The sequence below is a fragment of the Carassius gibelio genome, chromosome B7 (assembly GCF_023724105.1).
Source record: "Carassius gibelio isolate Cgi1373 ecotype wild population from Czech Republic chromosome B7, carGib1.2-hapl.c, whole genome shotgun sequence".
NCBI lineage: Eukaryota > Metazoa > Chordata > Actinopteri > Cypriniformes > Cyprinidae > Carassius > Carassius gibelio.
The window spans coordinates 20,435,201-20,451,556 of record NC_068402.1 but is presented as its reverse complement, the minus strand read 5'-3'; the positions used below and the strand labels follow the sequence as shown (position 1 = coordinate 20,451,556).

Here is a 16,356-nt window from a genome sequence, read left to right as displayed (position 1 = left end):
AAATAACATTTCTGTTTTATTTATTTTTTTATCATTACATGTTTTTTTATTAAAAGGTGAATTTCAGCAGCTATTACTCCAGTCTTCAGTGTCACATGACTCTTTAAAATTATTTTATTTGCTGCTCAAAGATTTCTTACCATCACAGTTGAGAAAAGCTACTTAATATTTGTTTTCATGAAACAAATGACACACATTTTCAGGATTCTTTCATGAATAGAAAGCATTTATTTTAAAACGATTATTCTTTTTTTTTTTTTACTATTGCTTAACAACAATGTAAATGTTATTGTCAATATGCTATTTAATGCATCCTTGCTGAACAGAAGAATACATTTTTCTATTACTATCTACTTTAACTAGTACCAATCAAGTGTTCAAAAGTGTTCATTTAAATGTATCAATTGTGAGTGCAGCCAACTTACTATTAAATTATATTAAAACATCAGCGTTAGGTATATATCAGACATCACCAACATCCTCCCTAAATCTGAGATAGAGTTTTCATGTCTCTTTCACTCTCTCTCTGCCACAGGGCTGATGGGAAGCCATATGCCAAGTGTCTGCACACAGTATACACACACACACACACACAGACCTCCAAGCTCAGGGCCTGACCTGTCCACTCAGATCAGCTATTCCACATTACGGTCAAAGGATCCTGTGCCGTTCTGTCTGACCCTCTTAGCAATGCTGCCTGTAGACTGGCTAACACAGATTGAGTCTTTTGCCAGTGAGGCTATGCCAACAGTCCTGGCATTATACGGCCTACAGAAGAGCACTTCAGACGACTGGATGGTAGTGACCAACAGCTTACAGTAGTTTAAATGTTGAATCAAGCAAGTTTGCTTATTTTTCCATCAGTGTACTTTAGGGAATGCTAGCTCTGGCAACCCACCAACAGTCTCTCGTGACCCCTATGTGTGGATGTAAATCCTCAAAGTTACAAAACAACGCGCGTTTACTGTATGTAAAGACTACTAGATCTGATTCACAGCCAAGTCAGCAGGATCTCTCTCTCCCACACACACACGCGCATACACACACATTAACAAAACAGAGGAAATCCAAATTAAAAGGACAAAGCAAACAGCTTTTAGTGTGGTTAGTGAGACAGATGTGTAACACACTAAAGTATCCCCAAAGGAGGATAGACTGTCAATTTTAGACAGCACTCTTTTTTTGCCATTTCTCCACAAGAAACATATTTTTTCTTCACTTCTTTAAGTGTAAAGTATGCTTCCAATGGCTTACAAAATCTGCAACACTTCACATTAGTACAGAATGATTCACACAACATTTGACTAATTATTTCGTTTTCAAATGCTCTTATTACTGGATGAGAACTTTATCATTATATTTTTTTTTAGGCTAAACCATAGTTTTCATACTTTGAGCTATTTTATATCCATAACGTCTTCTTTCAGACTAGTGGAATGAAAACATGCAAAACATGCATTAAATATATTTCAATGCACTTTATATAGTTGTTGCAAATATATATTTCAATTACAATAGCCTACATATTTCTTCCGTTTTATCAAAATTAGTTTTTTTTTTAGTTGCTCTTTACAGCTGCAGATACACAAAACTTCCTGTAGTTGGTTTTTCTAAATTATTTTCACAGGCTTTTTTCATATGCCATTTGTATAACATTTAATTACTAAAAAAAAAATCTGACTGAAGACAAGTGTTCCCCTCTGTAATATCTTTAAATCTAACCTGTCAACAAAGTGAAACAAGAACTTTGAATATGGCTTTGCAATTGATTGCATATTTGATTAGATAATGTCTCCTTTGCATATCTGAACACAACATTTCAGAAAACATGTAATGCAAAACAATTGTTTTAATGCACTATAGTCAATCATAAGGGCAAGTATGGTGAAATCGTTGGGTTTAAAAAAATAAGCTATTCACCTGTGGTGTCTTGCTGTAAATCACTTTAAAGAGACTGTACCCACACAAATACACCAAGAGAACACACAACTTACAACCAAAGACACAAACATATAAGGGGACTTCTTAAATGTCCCTGATATTTCAAGCTTTCTATGAACGTGGGAAACTTTGAAACAAGAGCAACGGTTTGACCACATTGATGTGCGTCACAACAGATCTATGCATCATTTACAATAGAGGCTGGCACGCAGAGAGACATGCACACATGAGAGTAAGAGATGTGTCTTACCTTGGGCAGCTCTCTCAGCTGGTTGGCGTCCAGGAGCAGCTCCTCCAGACTGCGGTTGTAGCGGTAGATCTCGTCGGGCACCGCAGTGAGCGAGCAGTGCCGCTTATCCACGGACTCAACGTGACGGTTACACCGCCACAGCGGGATACACTTCAGCATGTCCCGGAGCACTCAGCCCCTCCGCATCGGGGACTCACTCAAGCAGCCAAACGACGGGGTACAGGCTGGTCCTGCCGTCTCGCAACTCCCTGGACTTTATCCAGAAAAACCAGTCAAATAAAAGCCCTTGCGTGAACGGTTCTCCTGCAAAAGTCCACTAACTCCAGTGATGGCAGGGGACATCCAGAGGATCATACACAAGCCGAGTCACATTCACAGATTGGTTCAACAGAAGCCGAATGAAGTCAACAAAACACACATGTTATGTGCTAGATTCAGTTTTGCAGCATAAACAGTCCCCTCGTTGAATTAAACGAGATGATGTCGCACGGAATAAGTGACTGTCCACATACAGAGGTGTTCGAATACGTCAGACTCGTCGGTTCATGTCACGCGCCCTTTTATCAAACATGTTTTGTCTTGTAATAATAAAAATAGGTCTGATAACCATTCTAAATCGTGCTCGTGAGGCTGCTGTAACGTTACACACGACGTTATGCTACAGCTAACTCATTAGCCAGCTGCAGAGAGCTATAGTCCGCCAACCGCCGCAAAACACACCAGTCAGCCTCCGAACAAAGACTAAACAACTCGGAACTAACGTTACTTACAAGACGTGTGTCGCTGAGACACGAGCGATCTGCTATTTGAGATATCCCATACACAGCAGCAACAGGCTAGATGCAGCAGGCCGGTTGTGTGTGTGTATGTGGGGGGCTGGGCTGATCTCCGCCGCTCCAGAGACACTCCACCGGCTTTGTGCTCCTCTTCTGCCCGTCCTGATATCGAGTCCGGGCCGATCCGTTTCAAACCTCTCTGTCTTCCTCATACAGTTGGTTGGCCTCAGGACGCCCGCTACGCTCCTCCTGGGCTTTCTCTACCGCGGGATTTCCTGCTGTTGTAGGCGAGTGTGTGGAGGCTCTGAGTTAAGGCTTCGGGAGCTGATCCATTCCCAGCTCCGCCTCACTGTTGTGAGCGTCTGAGCGTCTCTCGCACGCACGGCATCGCTCTCACTCCTCCGGATGGCGACCTCTAGGAGTCTGGAGGAGGAGAGGAGCGCTGGAGTCTGGCTAGTGCACTTGCGCCGTCCAGCGGAAAGAACCGTGCGAGCACAGTCGGAACTATTTGTTTTATTACCGAGTCACTACAAATACCAATGGTTTTCATGTGATATTTCGTTTATTCATCTACTAAAAAGACAAGTTGTCTGTCGAGTACAGCTGAATCACTGATCTTTAATGTTCTAGAGTACGCATGCTAAAATGCCTGAAAAGACAACATTCTACAAAACAAATGTTTTCCCTCTCTCTCTCTCTGTGTGTGTGGTTCTCAACTTTCTCAGCTTTTGACTTGAACTTTTGGCCCCCCTATTGTCCAACACAGCATTCAGAGGCCCCACTTGTTGGCTCAAGTATTTCCTTTTGTATTTTTAGCTACTTTTGAACAGAGACTGGGGTGCTGATATATTGACAATAATTGAACCAGATGCATTTTGCAATTCCAAAAGATTCAAGATTTGATTCTTGACTGTTATATTTGAATTAGCCGTCAGAGATTTAAACAAATTGTTGTCTTGAAGAGGCCTGGTCAGAAAGTTTGAAGTAGATTTAATAGTTTTAAGTTAGAGGGTTTTCATTTTGAAGTAGTTAAAAGTTTAAGTAGTTTTAAAACAAGCTATTTAGATAGAGATATAAGATAGATGAGATTTTGATTGATTAAGATTGATATACTTTATATAAAAAAAAAAGAAAAAAGTTTGAAGTCATATTACATTTATAAAGCTCAAAGTGGAAAGTTTTAGGATTAACTGATTGCTGTGGTTGCTAGTTTGTCATTGTTGAAAGCTCATGTTGCTAACACTCTAGATCCTTTGACAGTTTGTCTATAACCAAAGAAGAGGAACCTGTTAACAGCATCATGCATTTGGTTTTGAAAGGTTTGGGGATCATAGAGCTTATACTGGTTTACTTCATCTATTTTAGTTCTGCTCTTAATACAATTCAACCTCATGTGTTGATTAAAAGCTGGAGCAGTTGAATGTTAGCCCATGTATTATAAATTGGTATTTTTCTTAGTTGTAAAGGACAAACCTCAGTGTGTGGCAGTAAATAATTGTCTCTCTGGTTAGTAGGGTTTTGCAAGAGTTGTGTCTAGGGCATTGTTACTAGGCTTTTCAGGATGGTTGCTGTGTGGTTGATAGGACAGAAACAGATACATACATTTTTACATCAATTTCTTAATGATGTCTTTAAGTCTAACCTTTTGGAGCAGTAATACACTTCTAATACAGTCTAATGTAATACTACACTGAAATAATTGTATGTAAATGAGTTATGAGTAAACAGCCTGCTACTGTACCAGAGCAGAGAATCTAAACTTGCACTCACTGGGGAAAAAATAGAGAGGAATGAAAAAATATTCCCAACTAAACACAAAAGCACACAGAGATTTTATAATATGAACCAGCATTAGATGGGAAACATGCTAGTAATAAGCACTACGCTTGTTTCAACCCTTGGTCAAAAGGTTCATACACATTGTTTGATAGTTGATACTCTAAATACTAAATATATCTGTATATTTAGCTTTTATTTAGTTCATAATTATGTACACAAGTAGGCAAATGTAAATTTTTATTTTTTTGCTAAACTCCAAACATTACCTGGCAATCATCTCAAGTTGTATGTTCTACGGTTTGTGTAATGTTGTGTGTGTGTGTGTTGTACATCTGAGAAGTGGCCTCATCCAACCATCCATATTAAAGACTGGAACAACACTGCATATTAGAGAAATTTATTGTTTTGGTAAAGGCAGAACCAATGTCACCAACACAATGTTTAGGGTCTGAACACAACGTCAGCGGAGAAAAAGTTGCCATTTGTAAAAAAGTGGGGTGGGAATGGGGAAAATTGCATCTTTTCTTCAAAATTGGAAAACAACACCCTGCAAATGATAATGACTGTTAAAAAAAAATGCAAGTCTTATACAGTAGGTGACACAAAGTAAATGTACAAGGAGCATGTTTTTTTGTCCTATGCTAAATCCCACCATTGGGATTTTTCCAATAATATTATCACTATCAACATCAATAAAAAAATAATTACAAGTTTCAAAGAGGCCCAGATCTCAAGCAGCAGTGATGAAAGCTGAGTGAGTTTGAGTGCCAAGAGATGGGGCCAGTGGCCATTTGGAGACAGTTTTACGCAGAGAGGTCACTGTTATTAAAACGCTCTTGATCATACAACTCTGCAACAACCTTGCGACCTGCAAACCAGCGGTTGTTGAGAGCCTGGATGGCCTTGTTCATTTCATCGGCATCAGAAAACTCCACAAAGATCTTCACTATTATCTCAGCACCGTCCTCATCACCCTGCCGTTCCTGGTATATGATAACCCGATTAACAGCGCCATACTTCCCACATTCCTCCATCACTTCACCTTCCAGGTCATCATCGATGTCCTCTGGGCCCACCATGTTGCGTAGCACCATAACTGTTGATGGCTGTGGTTAAAGAGAGATACAAAAACGGGGTAAACTGATAAGATATATGACTGGGATACTTCACTCAAAAATAAAAATCCTGTTGTAATTTATACAACCTCAAGTTGTTCCAAACCTGTATGAGTTTCTTTCTTCTGCTAAGCTCAAAAGAAGATATTTTGAAGAATGTTGGTAACGAAAATGTTGATGGTCTCCATATTATGGAAGTCAATGGCTATTTAAAACATCTTTTGCGTTTAAAAGAAACAAGGAAATCCTACAGGTTTGACAACACATGGGTGACTAAAGAGAGAACATTTTCAGTTTTGGGTGAACTAATAACTAGCTTAATTTCCTTTAATAACATTTGATTTCTTTGCAGACACTGATTTATTCCTTCAATGTTTCATGACGGTTGTCAAAAATCAGATGTATGAAACTTTACGGTCATTTATTATTTTTGCTCTTAACTTAGAGCTTTTAATATATAACCTAGGTAATGCTGTCTAACCTTCGACTGCGTGACTGTCTGTTTTCCTCCACTTGCACTGACGCTTAGCTGCTCCAGTTCACGATCCTGTCCATTTCCGACTGGCGCACTCTGATCTTCAGTTCGCATCTTGTCTTCCTCTCTCTTCACTTCTGTATGCGTTTGTGCTGTAGATGTTGGTGTTCCCACAGATGCAGATGTTGTGACAGGTGGGGATGCTAGTACTGGGTTGACCAAACCAACCTGAGGGACTACAGGGAGAGTGGGGCGAGCAGGTGTCACACCTATCAAATGGATTACAGAAGAGACATGAATGATTCAGATAACATTTCTATCCAATCTACCATTTTACAGAACAATATTTGAATTTGAACTGTGACCGCTTCAGCCAGCTAGATTTTCCTCATTCTGAAAGTCTGCTGTATAAGGTCTCTGGTAATGGGATCTGTTTATACCAAAACAAATGTTCAGTAAAAAATGTCATCCAATTTTGCCATGTGGTTAAAATGAAATGAAAATGCAAATCCACACTCCAAGAGACAAAGTCAAAGTATTTATACCTTCTATTAGCTGTTTAGATTTGAACAAACTATTGAGTTGTAGTTTCGTGTTACAGCAGTGATAAACAAACAAAACAAAAAACAGGTTGGCAGTTTAACTATGGAAAAGACAATATAGAACCAATCTCTTTAAAAAATATATATTTTTTTTAACTTGGCACAAGAATGTTTATGTTGGTCTGAACAGATGCATTAACAGCTGTTCAACTCAATGTAAAATGTTATTCGCACTGAGCAATCTTTCTGATGTGCACAGGCCTGCAGAGGGTTAGGATTTCAATTCAGACTGCACTGAGCTTCGAAGATGGGTTCATTGATTTTTGCAGACCTGTGATGATGCCAGGAGCCTGGGCGGCCAGTACGGCCTGTGGAAGTCCCATTTGCTGACTGAGAATGTGCGCTGGTGAAGTGAGAGAACCCAGCACTGTCGCTCCAACAACAGCCTCCTGCAAACAGCATCAAAACAATGTGAAATCTGACGACATATACATAACATAGCATCACATCAACAACAGTTTCTCTGAAATCTACCACTTTGTCCTATAATGGTAAGCTAGTGTTCAGCCTGATCTAAGGTTTAATTCTCACCTGGGCAGTGATCTTGGCAGTCGCAGCAGCAGCCGCCACAGCTGCAGCAGGAGGCAGACCTCCAGGGGTCGTAGGTGCCAACAGAGGTATAGGAGGAGTTACAGCCTTCCCTACTCTTAGGTACTGACCTCCAAGGTCAAACAGGTTCATAGAAGACACGGCATCCAGCGATGACTGAGGCTTTTCATATTCTACCCATGGAGAAAGCGGTTCCTCAATCTAAGCTTATGATACATTTTCATACCTCACATTTCTGGAAGCTTCATAAAATCTGTCTATACAGTTGGTTCTTGCATATTTCAACTGTTCATGTCTATAATTATAAAGCAATAGAACAGCTTCACTAGGAAATATCTGGATCTGGGTACACCTCATAAACGTATGATGCTGGAACACGAAGTGAATAGTCAGAAGTAAAACGCAATGACTCTTTCTCCACATAAGGTTTACAGAGCTTTCTAGACGGCTCACCAATGAATCCGAAGCCCTTGTGCTTTCCCGTGGTGGGTTCCCGTGCCAGCATACAACTTTTAATCTTTCCAAAGGCCTCAAAGACACTCTTAATGTCGTCGTCAGATAGATCAGGGTGGATAGAGGCTACATAGATTCGGTTGAAGGCACGTGCCTCCTCTGCCAGTTGGTCGATGATGGGCTGCGCCTGTCCAATGTTACTTGGCCGCCCCACCTACAGTACACATACCAGCACAGGGGCCACTAAGTGGAAGTGTATGAAGCAATGAGTGTGTGCTTGTGTATGTAAATGCAAAAGTGGTTGAGAAAAGAGGAAAACAACAAACAAAAAAAAAAAAACCTGTACCGGTCTGGAAAGAGACTCAAGTACAGTAAAAGAAAAATATATTGCAGCTAATCCCTTTAACAAATTAAGTTATTAAAAGACCCTTTCTCCAAGCTAGCTATATGCATACATGTAAAAAATGTTCTGAGACCCAAGCGTCTCAAATATCTACATTATTTTACAAACTCATGCCAGAATAAAATCAAAATGCAGAAAAAAAAAAAAACCTGTATTGATGACAGCACTTTAACATTAGCTAATTCTTGCCTACAGATGGTCACTGTGAGAGTATGGGATGTGTTAGATGAAAACAAAAAAAGATAAATGAATGCAATATGTCTGTGATTGATTAAAAAACAGTTTTTGTATTGGTGGCATCTGTGCTGCAGTTGGGGCGGCCAAGCAAACACCAGCCAGGCGCAGCCCATCATCAGCACATCCCGGACAGAGAAAAGCCCGTAACAAAAGCTCCCTCTGCAGCTCCTAGAGAAACGGAGCTCCGAAAACAAACAGTATGACAGTGTGGAAGCATGGCATTGCATACACTCACATTCAGGTTAGAGGAAAGATATGCACATGAAAATGAGAGCATTTACTCAAGTAACACACACAAAAGCAACAAAACAGAAAAAATAGCTCACTGTCACAAAGCTGTTTTGATTGTCCTGCTTGAAACCCACCTTAATGTTCCTTCCACCCAGCATAACGGAGTTCATCTGCTCCAAGGCCAGCTGAGCTGCTTCAGGAACCTCATACTCCACAAAGGCAAAGCCCTGAGACAGATTTTTTTGTGTCCAAGGTTTACATGCTTTCTACAAGATATCAGCCTTTAAAAGCAGTGTGAAACTAACAAATGTCAAATTCAACATTGAAAATAACAAAATGATTCTTAAACACCAAATCAGCATATTAGAACCATTTATGAAGGATCATGTAACACCAAAGACTGGCATTATATTAAAAGTTATTATCTTAAAATAAAAAAAGACTAATACAAATATTATTTATTGAACATAAAAGTACAACAAAAAACAACCACTACTGTTTGCAAATGTATTATTTAAAGGGGCCACTTTATCCTGCTTTTTACGTTATCTACAAATCCTGCTCAAGGAATACAGAAAAAACATGAGCTTGGTGCGTGTGCACTACCTGTCAAAAGGCTTAAATCAATGCCGCAAAATAAGTCTTAAAAGTTACCAGAGGTGCAACAGCACGTTCACATTTATGTTTGGGCTGCACAATTAATCAAAAGCCATGCACAATGTCATGCAAATGCTGTCAGTGAAGCCGTTCTGTGATTAATAGTAAATCTCCATCACCTGCTTTCAGATGGAGCTGCAGTTCTCTGACAAGCTATGCAAAACCGCGTTCATAATCGCAGACGATTGTTTGTGATAATGACAGCGGTTTGCATATCTTCTCAGTGAACTATGGCTCTGTGTATTAAATGCTGCTCCATCTGAGAGCACGTGAAAATACCGCATTTAATAACATGTTTTTACTCCAAACTCTTCACTTCAAAGTGCTTCACTGAAAGATACGCTTCTGTCTAATCGTGATTTATCGCCTTTGTGATTTAATTTAGACAAATTGTGCAGCCCTAATATATGTTTTCGATGCAGGGTGCAAATGGCTGTCCTCTTACTTGTGTTTTTTACACGATACGAGCTAAATGAGAGTGTCAGAAACCGAAGACTGTCTGTGTTGTGTCTCCCCTCCGCTCACAGCACACCCTGCCCATTATTTTAGCGATTTTTAAAACTGTGGTGAGAACTAACCAGTGCTGAAGCAGGGGGTTTCATTACCCTTTTTTGACTGAAACTTCAGTCACAATTATGGGGACACCGGAGACTTACATTACATCTTGTAAAGGGGCATAATAGGGCCCTTTTATTTAATTAATTTAGCAAGTTTTGGACAAAAATATGACTCCGATATGCATACCTTGTGTTTCATGGTGACAGAGTCCCAAGACATATCAATGCTCTTAATGGGACCAAAGGGGGCGAAGGCCTGCCGGATGGTATCTTCCCCCAGCTCGTAATAAATGGAGCCCACATACACGCGACACATGATGGCCAGAGCACGCTGCCTCTGTGCTGCCACCTGGCGGTCATGAAAGGAAGAGACAACAACAGAGAATATTAGCTTCTGAACAATAAAACAAGAGGAAAGAAACCACAAAGCACCAGAGACAATGAGATCAAATATAACAAGGGATTAAACATTTCTTAGCTTGTTTTAGTACTAGTCCCCACTTCATTTGGTCCTCTATACTTACTCATTACTTACTTCACTTACCATTAACGACAAGCACAGCAACGTGAATTAGGAACATGCAGACTAAGACATGTAGAGTTATAACTGACCTATATTCGGTCCAAGAATACTGATAGCCTAAATAGTTAATATGTGGAAGTAACCCCTAAATACCCTGGATAATGAGCGAAGGTGAAATCAGATCTCTTTTCATGAGGTGAGCTTTTGGACTTACATATCAGATCACTGTTGAGGGAGAATCAGCACAAATCTATCCGTTTAACACTTTTAGTCCCACCAAACAACACATTTATCATTGTTTAATCATTTATAATTCAAGTTTTGGATTGCATGTCAGCCACATGACGAAAGTATGCGATTACACACAAGGCTCAAAGTTTAGGCAGATTCAATTTGGATTGTCGTAGTGACCGCTAGCCCTCTTTCACAGCAGACAAAGGAGACATTTTTCTGCCACAGCATATTCACAAAGGAGAAATGGAGCATCCACACCATTCACAACACACAATTCCCACGAGACTTCTTAGGAGAAAAATGGAGCTTCGCTTAGACAATTAACTTTGATCAATGAGCAGTGACATGAGGGCGCACACACGGGTGGCCATGCAGTGATTCAGAATGGCAAATATGGAATGGACTGTCAGTAAATGAAGAATGTCCCGTGTACTCCTCATATTACAAGTCCTCTATCCTGTTCCTGTAATTTAGACCAGCTCCCATGACATTCATTAACACTGAAACACTACAGTCAGTTCATGTGTCATCTTGCAACCTTCTTAATGAAACAGGTGACCAAAAACAAACACTCCATTCACAACAAAGCCATGTCTGCTTTTTAAATATGCTGCTGCAAATGTCTAGTGTAACAGGCCAATGCCGGATAAAGAAGGCTAACAGTCATTATGCCAAAACGCGTACAGAAGGTAAATAATAGTTAATCTATTGACCGATTGTAAAGATGAGAGAGGATCTCCAAAGCCCATTGTCACTGCTGCCATCTGAAACACAGTAAAGATGGAAAAGTGCTGAAAAAGGTTAGATATCTCTTTTATCCTTTGCAGACAGACATAGTATTCCAGACAGTCTCTCTGACTGGTCAATGCCTCCGAATTCAACTTTAAACTCTGCCCACCTCATTAAAACACCACTTAATTTGACTGAAGACCTGAAACATTTGACAATTAAAGCAACAGAGATACTAATAGGCATTATGTTCAACAAAGACAATGAGTAGGCTGCTCAGATTTCCCATCTGTTCACAAAGTCAAGAAATAAACTGAGCACAGGGTGTGAATGTTTCCTTTGGCTAACTGCTGTTGACTCTTCAGACATTATGATGTCTGCTTGGGTAGTGCAGTACACATACGGTGACCAGTTTCTGGATTTGGTTTGATTTTGATCAAACAGAAACACATTGCAGACCTCAACCAAACTGGCAGAGAGGGAGGGCAAACAAATGCATGAGGAGTTATTTCAGTGGAGTGTTTCGGTCTAATCTTGGGGCTAATCTGACATGATAAAGAGAGCATTCACAAGACTTGTGATGTGTGAAACGAGAAATAAAACGGACAACCTGACCACCTAATGTAAAAACTTGACATTATCAATGGGAATTTAAGGCTCGCAGGATTTGCCCTTACAGATATCACATTGTTTAAACAAACTGATTTAAAATTTCCTGAATTTTCACGAATCCCTAATGCATAATTAAAAGATTATCACCCAATATTTAGAGAAATAATATGCAAGTCTGAAAGATCAGTTCCTTTTTTGCAGACTTGCTTCAGTGAATTCAGCACCAGGAGGTGAAGCTTTATAGTTTCAGTTACGCTATTGGTTTGACAATCAAATGTTTCAATTCTCTCAAATAAGAAAACAACATTCATGTTGTAACACATTTAAAGCATTCTGCATAATCAGATCATAATATAAGCTCACCTGTAAGTTTGTGAGCTGCTGTTGCTGGTGGGCGATGGTCTGTTTCACTAAAACACTCTTGATGCTCTGTTCCATGGCATACTTCTTAGCCTAAAAAGAGAGAGAAAGACGAGCTTTTAACACAGGCTATTTAATTTATCAATATAAAGGTGCTATTCACCCAATTTTCATGCCCTACTTATCTGAATGCTTATTAGTGTGTCAGTTTGTTTAGCTTAAATTCATTACAGTGGTGGACATGCTTGTTTGGAGGATTTTTTTTTCTTCCATCTAACAGTCTACCAGAGACAGCTGCTGGTCAAAACATTTTGGAGGAGCCTTTGGATTGGAGCCTAAAAAAATATAAAAAGCTCCAATACGACTTAAGGAGAAGCATCCTGTGGCACTGCCTCTTAATTAAGAATCTATTTTAAGATGGAGCTGTGGCACAGCAGAAGCACACCCACTCTTGACACACTGGAGCCGGTGACCTGTACTGATCCCATTCCCTCTCTCTCCCCAATACTTTCCCTCTCATGCCTATAGCTAATATATAAAAGCCCAAGAATGAAGGGGGATAGAGGCTCCAAAGATAGCAAGTGTAGTGGTACACAGGTACACAGAGTGACAAAAAGAGACCGGGGAGCCGGATTTAAACTCAAGCACGTTTAAAACAGGACAAAAGTTTTCAGCTGAGGCATCTGATATTTCTTAACGCCAACCTGCACTAAAGACTAGTTTCTTAATGTTAAGACTTTTGCCTTTATGTATTTGCTGTGGTTGCGTTTAACAGTTCAGTTAAAGATTTATTAAAAGGTTTAAGTAATAGTAACTGTATTTTTTGTAACGAAAAATGCATAAAAATAAGGCTATTATAGAAACACTGAATAAAAAAAATAGCTTAACACACAAACCATTGACAGTTGCTAAATTGGGCATAAATAGAAGACTGAAATGAAGAGCCAAGAGCCGGCTCTCTCAAATAGTCCTTCATTTAGGGAGCCGAGCCAAATCTTTGAAAAGAGCCTGACTTCCCATCACTACAAAACAATAAAGATCTCTTCTTACCTTCTGTAGCGCCTCCTGTTGCTCTGGAGTAAGAGGCGGTAATACAAGCTTTGAGCCTGTGCCTTGTCCATTCTCCATCATCAGACCTTTGCCTCACTGAAAAAGCAATATTGTAGACATGGAATTAAAAAGAATGCACATATTAAAGTATTTCAAAATCAGATATCCCATCTACACAGCAACCATCCACACATCTGAATTTATGACTTCAATCTATAGCATCCCAATAGGAACAAATAGAAAAATACATGTTCATTAAAACCAAAAGTATTGAAAATTATATGCTAAGGAAAGATTTTGCATCTTACCTATGAGGCGAACCGTATTACGCCGACCAGGATTGTGAAGTTGTAGAGACTTGCTGGCAAAGCACTCACAATTTTACAATGATCTGTGGTTCATGGAATTGCACACATCATAATAATTTAAAATCACTGTCCCAAGTGCAATAAGAAGAAGCTGTAGATAGCTGACTGACTTTCTGCCATGGAACACAAAAGCATCAATCACCAATTCATCTCCTTTTGTGTTCCCCAGGAGAAAGTCAATCATATAGATTTAGAAAAACATATACATATAAAGACAAGAATTCTAGGGGCGCTGTGTCTTTAAGCAACTGCTAGTCATCATTATCATATCTCCAGTACCACTACATTATTTTCTTTCCTGAAAGTAGCATGGTGCTAAAATACTGTACGCTTTTCGTGTTCAATCTATCTTCCTAGTAGATTATTTCCTCTGCAAGATGCAAACTGGTAAAATCAGAATGAAACAGAAACCTGCTTCACAAGGCAACAGTATTCATACTGAAAACGGTGTTCACGTAAAAAACCGTTACAACACTGCACAACTGGACAATTTATAGTAACCTCCATTTGCATTTTGCCTTTTCTGCTATTTGTGGCTCAGCGTAAACACAAAATCACCACTCAAGTGAACTGAGGGGCTTTGCACCTTCAGATAGTTGTATATCAGCACAGAAAGGTTAAAGACACGCAGTGGCGCGCTCGTGCTGGTACATTAACGTACACCAGCAGCGGTGCTAGCTGACTTACAGCTGTTCAATACTCGTCCTTAAACTAACGTTAGCGGCGCAGGATCCATTGGCTTACGTTACTATCTTATATGTGTCATTAACAGCTGTAGCCGTTCCGTAATATAAAGGTAAATTCCAGATATCCTCAGAAAAACACGAATAAAAAGGAGAGCAATACGCTAGCCTGGTTAGCAATGAACAGACGCTAACGAGCTTTCATGCAGGCCTCATGTATGCACGACTTGAGATACACTGGAACAGTAAGACGTTCATTCCGACTAAATTCACTTAGAGTTAAGTATAAGCATGGAGATGTAAAAAACATTTATATACTGAAGTAAACGTGTTAGGTAAGCATCATTACCGCAGCGTTCCGCGTTACCGCCATGTAGTGATCAACATTGAGGACTCTACAGAGACGGAGCGGAACGGAGAGCAGCTCGCGCCGCCTCTCAGTGGACCACTCCGGTCACGTGATCGAGAACAGACGCTAACGAACGAACACTTCATACATTTTATGAATGTGTTGTTGAGGCTTATCACCTTTGACGAACTGTTTAAATTTTGAAATATTTCACTTTATTTGTTTATTTATGTATGAAAAGTGAGTTTGGTATCAGAAAGACTGCTATTTGAGCCATGACACGCCCCCTGCAGGCTTTATATTTAACCAGCAACCAAACCAGCAGCGCTTACGTCAACTGCCTTTCCAGTTTTGTCAAAATCACAGAGGATTTCAAAGAAGCGTCTTCTTCTCTGGTGCAAAAGCAATCGCTTTCTTATTTAAGTATACTGCCTCCACCAGATTCAAAATGGGAACAGTTTTAGAGACATTGCTCTGTCCTGCGTGTTCTGGTAAGGTGGCCGGGAGGGAACATGGTCGGTTCACTTAGTTTTGTCCTGGCTACAACCAGGGGGCAGGGTTTCATATTTTATTGAAGCACCCCTGGGCGCCCCCATTGGCTAGCAGACACCCACCTGCTGTTAGCATTCCATTGACTCCTGTCTAAAATGCATTTGCAATTTTCATTCATTCATTTTTTTCCATTAATTTTGGCGTCACTTTGACAGCGAATAACTTTACATCTGAGGCGTTTAAAGACTCCATTTGTTCATTCATTATTTCTAAAGAAACACGAAAATGTATGAAAAGCTCCATTACCTTGTATATTACATTATGGCCCATTAGAAGCAGTTTTTGTACAAATAAGCTAACAATTGCTTCATAACCTGAGACTCTCTGTCGCACAGTAGAGAATTACAGTATGGACAGGAGGAGAAGCTCGCAGGCAATCTTTTACTGTCTATGAGGCTATCGGGGGGACATGGAGGCATGAAGTCAAGGGAGATAATTAATCAGAATACTTACCAAAATTTGCTCCTGTTCCCGCTCGCCTTCTATGAAAGATTCAGATTTCTCTTTGGCACAGCTATTAGAAGACATACAATTGTCAGACAGGTTCCTGACGTGACATCTACGCCATCAAGCTCAGTTTGAGTCTGCACAGTACGCCCGACCCCATACTTCTAATTGACTTCACTTGTCTCCGCTGAATCCAATGGGGTCGCTGTGTCCATTTCTTTTAATGTCTATGGCTACAACCAAAGTCCTTTTAGGCAAGTCGTGCCACTCGGCCGCCATCTTGGCAACGCCTCCAGGCAGCTATTTCAGACTAACAAGACCAGCTCCTATCTAAATGAATGGGCATAGAGTCAGAACTGCATTTTCAATGGTCACCGGGACATAAAAACTACATGTATAGAAACAGCAGTAAAATATAATAAAA

General features: G+C 40.0%; 2 protein-coding genes across 28 annotated transcripts in view; both read right to left on the bottom strand.

Annotated features, from left to right (window-relative positions):
* Positions 1-3,451, bottom strand: part of scrib (scribble planar cell polarity protein) — an 82,290-nt gene extending 78,839 nt beyond the window's left edge. For 10 of the 24 annotated variants that reach the window (XM_052560268.1, XM_052560262.1, XM_052560267.1 and 7 more), the window contains exon 1: positions 2,192-3,450. In XM_052560268.1, the coding sequence (XP_052416228.1) occupies positions 2,192-2,350 (159 nt within the window). In that variant the 5' untranslated portion in view covers positions 2,351-3,450. Of the gene's footprint in view, positions 1-2,191 lie in introns of all 24 variants that reach the window. The other 14 variants (XM_052560270.1, XM_052560271.1, XM_052560272.1 and 11 more) reach the window with 7 other exon arrangements.
* A 1,676-nt stretch (positions 3,452-5,127) lies between these two features.
* Positions 5,128-15,048, bottom strand: puf60b (poly-U binding splicing factor b). 4 transcript variants are annotated; one of them, XM_052561108.1, is made up of 12 exons: positions 14,934-15,048; positions 13,842-13,924; positions 13,534-13,629; positions 12,487-12,576; positions 11,496-11,546; positions 10,213-10,374; positions 8,946-9,038; positions 7,941-8,154; positions 7,470-7,660; positions 7,210-7,327; positions 6,343-6,605; positions 5,128-5,852 (listed from the first exon to the last, which is right to left on the bottom strand). In XM_052561108.1, exons 3-12 carry the CDS (start codon positions 13,612-13,614, stop codon positions 5,550-5,552), a joined length of 1,566 nt encoding a protein of 521 aa, XP_052417068.1. In that variant the 5' UTR covers positions 13,615-13,629; positions 13,842-13,924; positions 14,934-15,048; the 3' UTR covers positions 5,128-5,549. The 4 variants fall into 4 exon arrangements, with proteins under 4 accessions (XP_052417068.1, XP_052417069.1, XP_052417070.1 ...); XM_052561109.1 differs by having other exon boundaries at positions 13,842-14,014; positions 14,934-15,025; XM_052561110.1 differs by lacking the exon at positions 11,496-11,546.
* Positions 15,049-16,356: the final 1,308 nt, after the last annotated feature.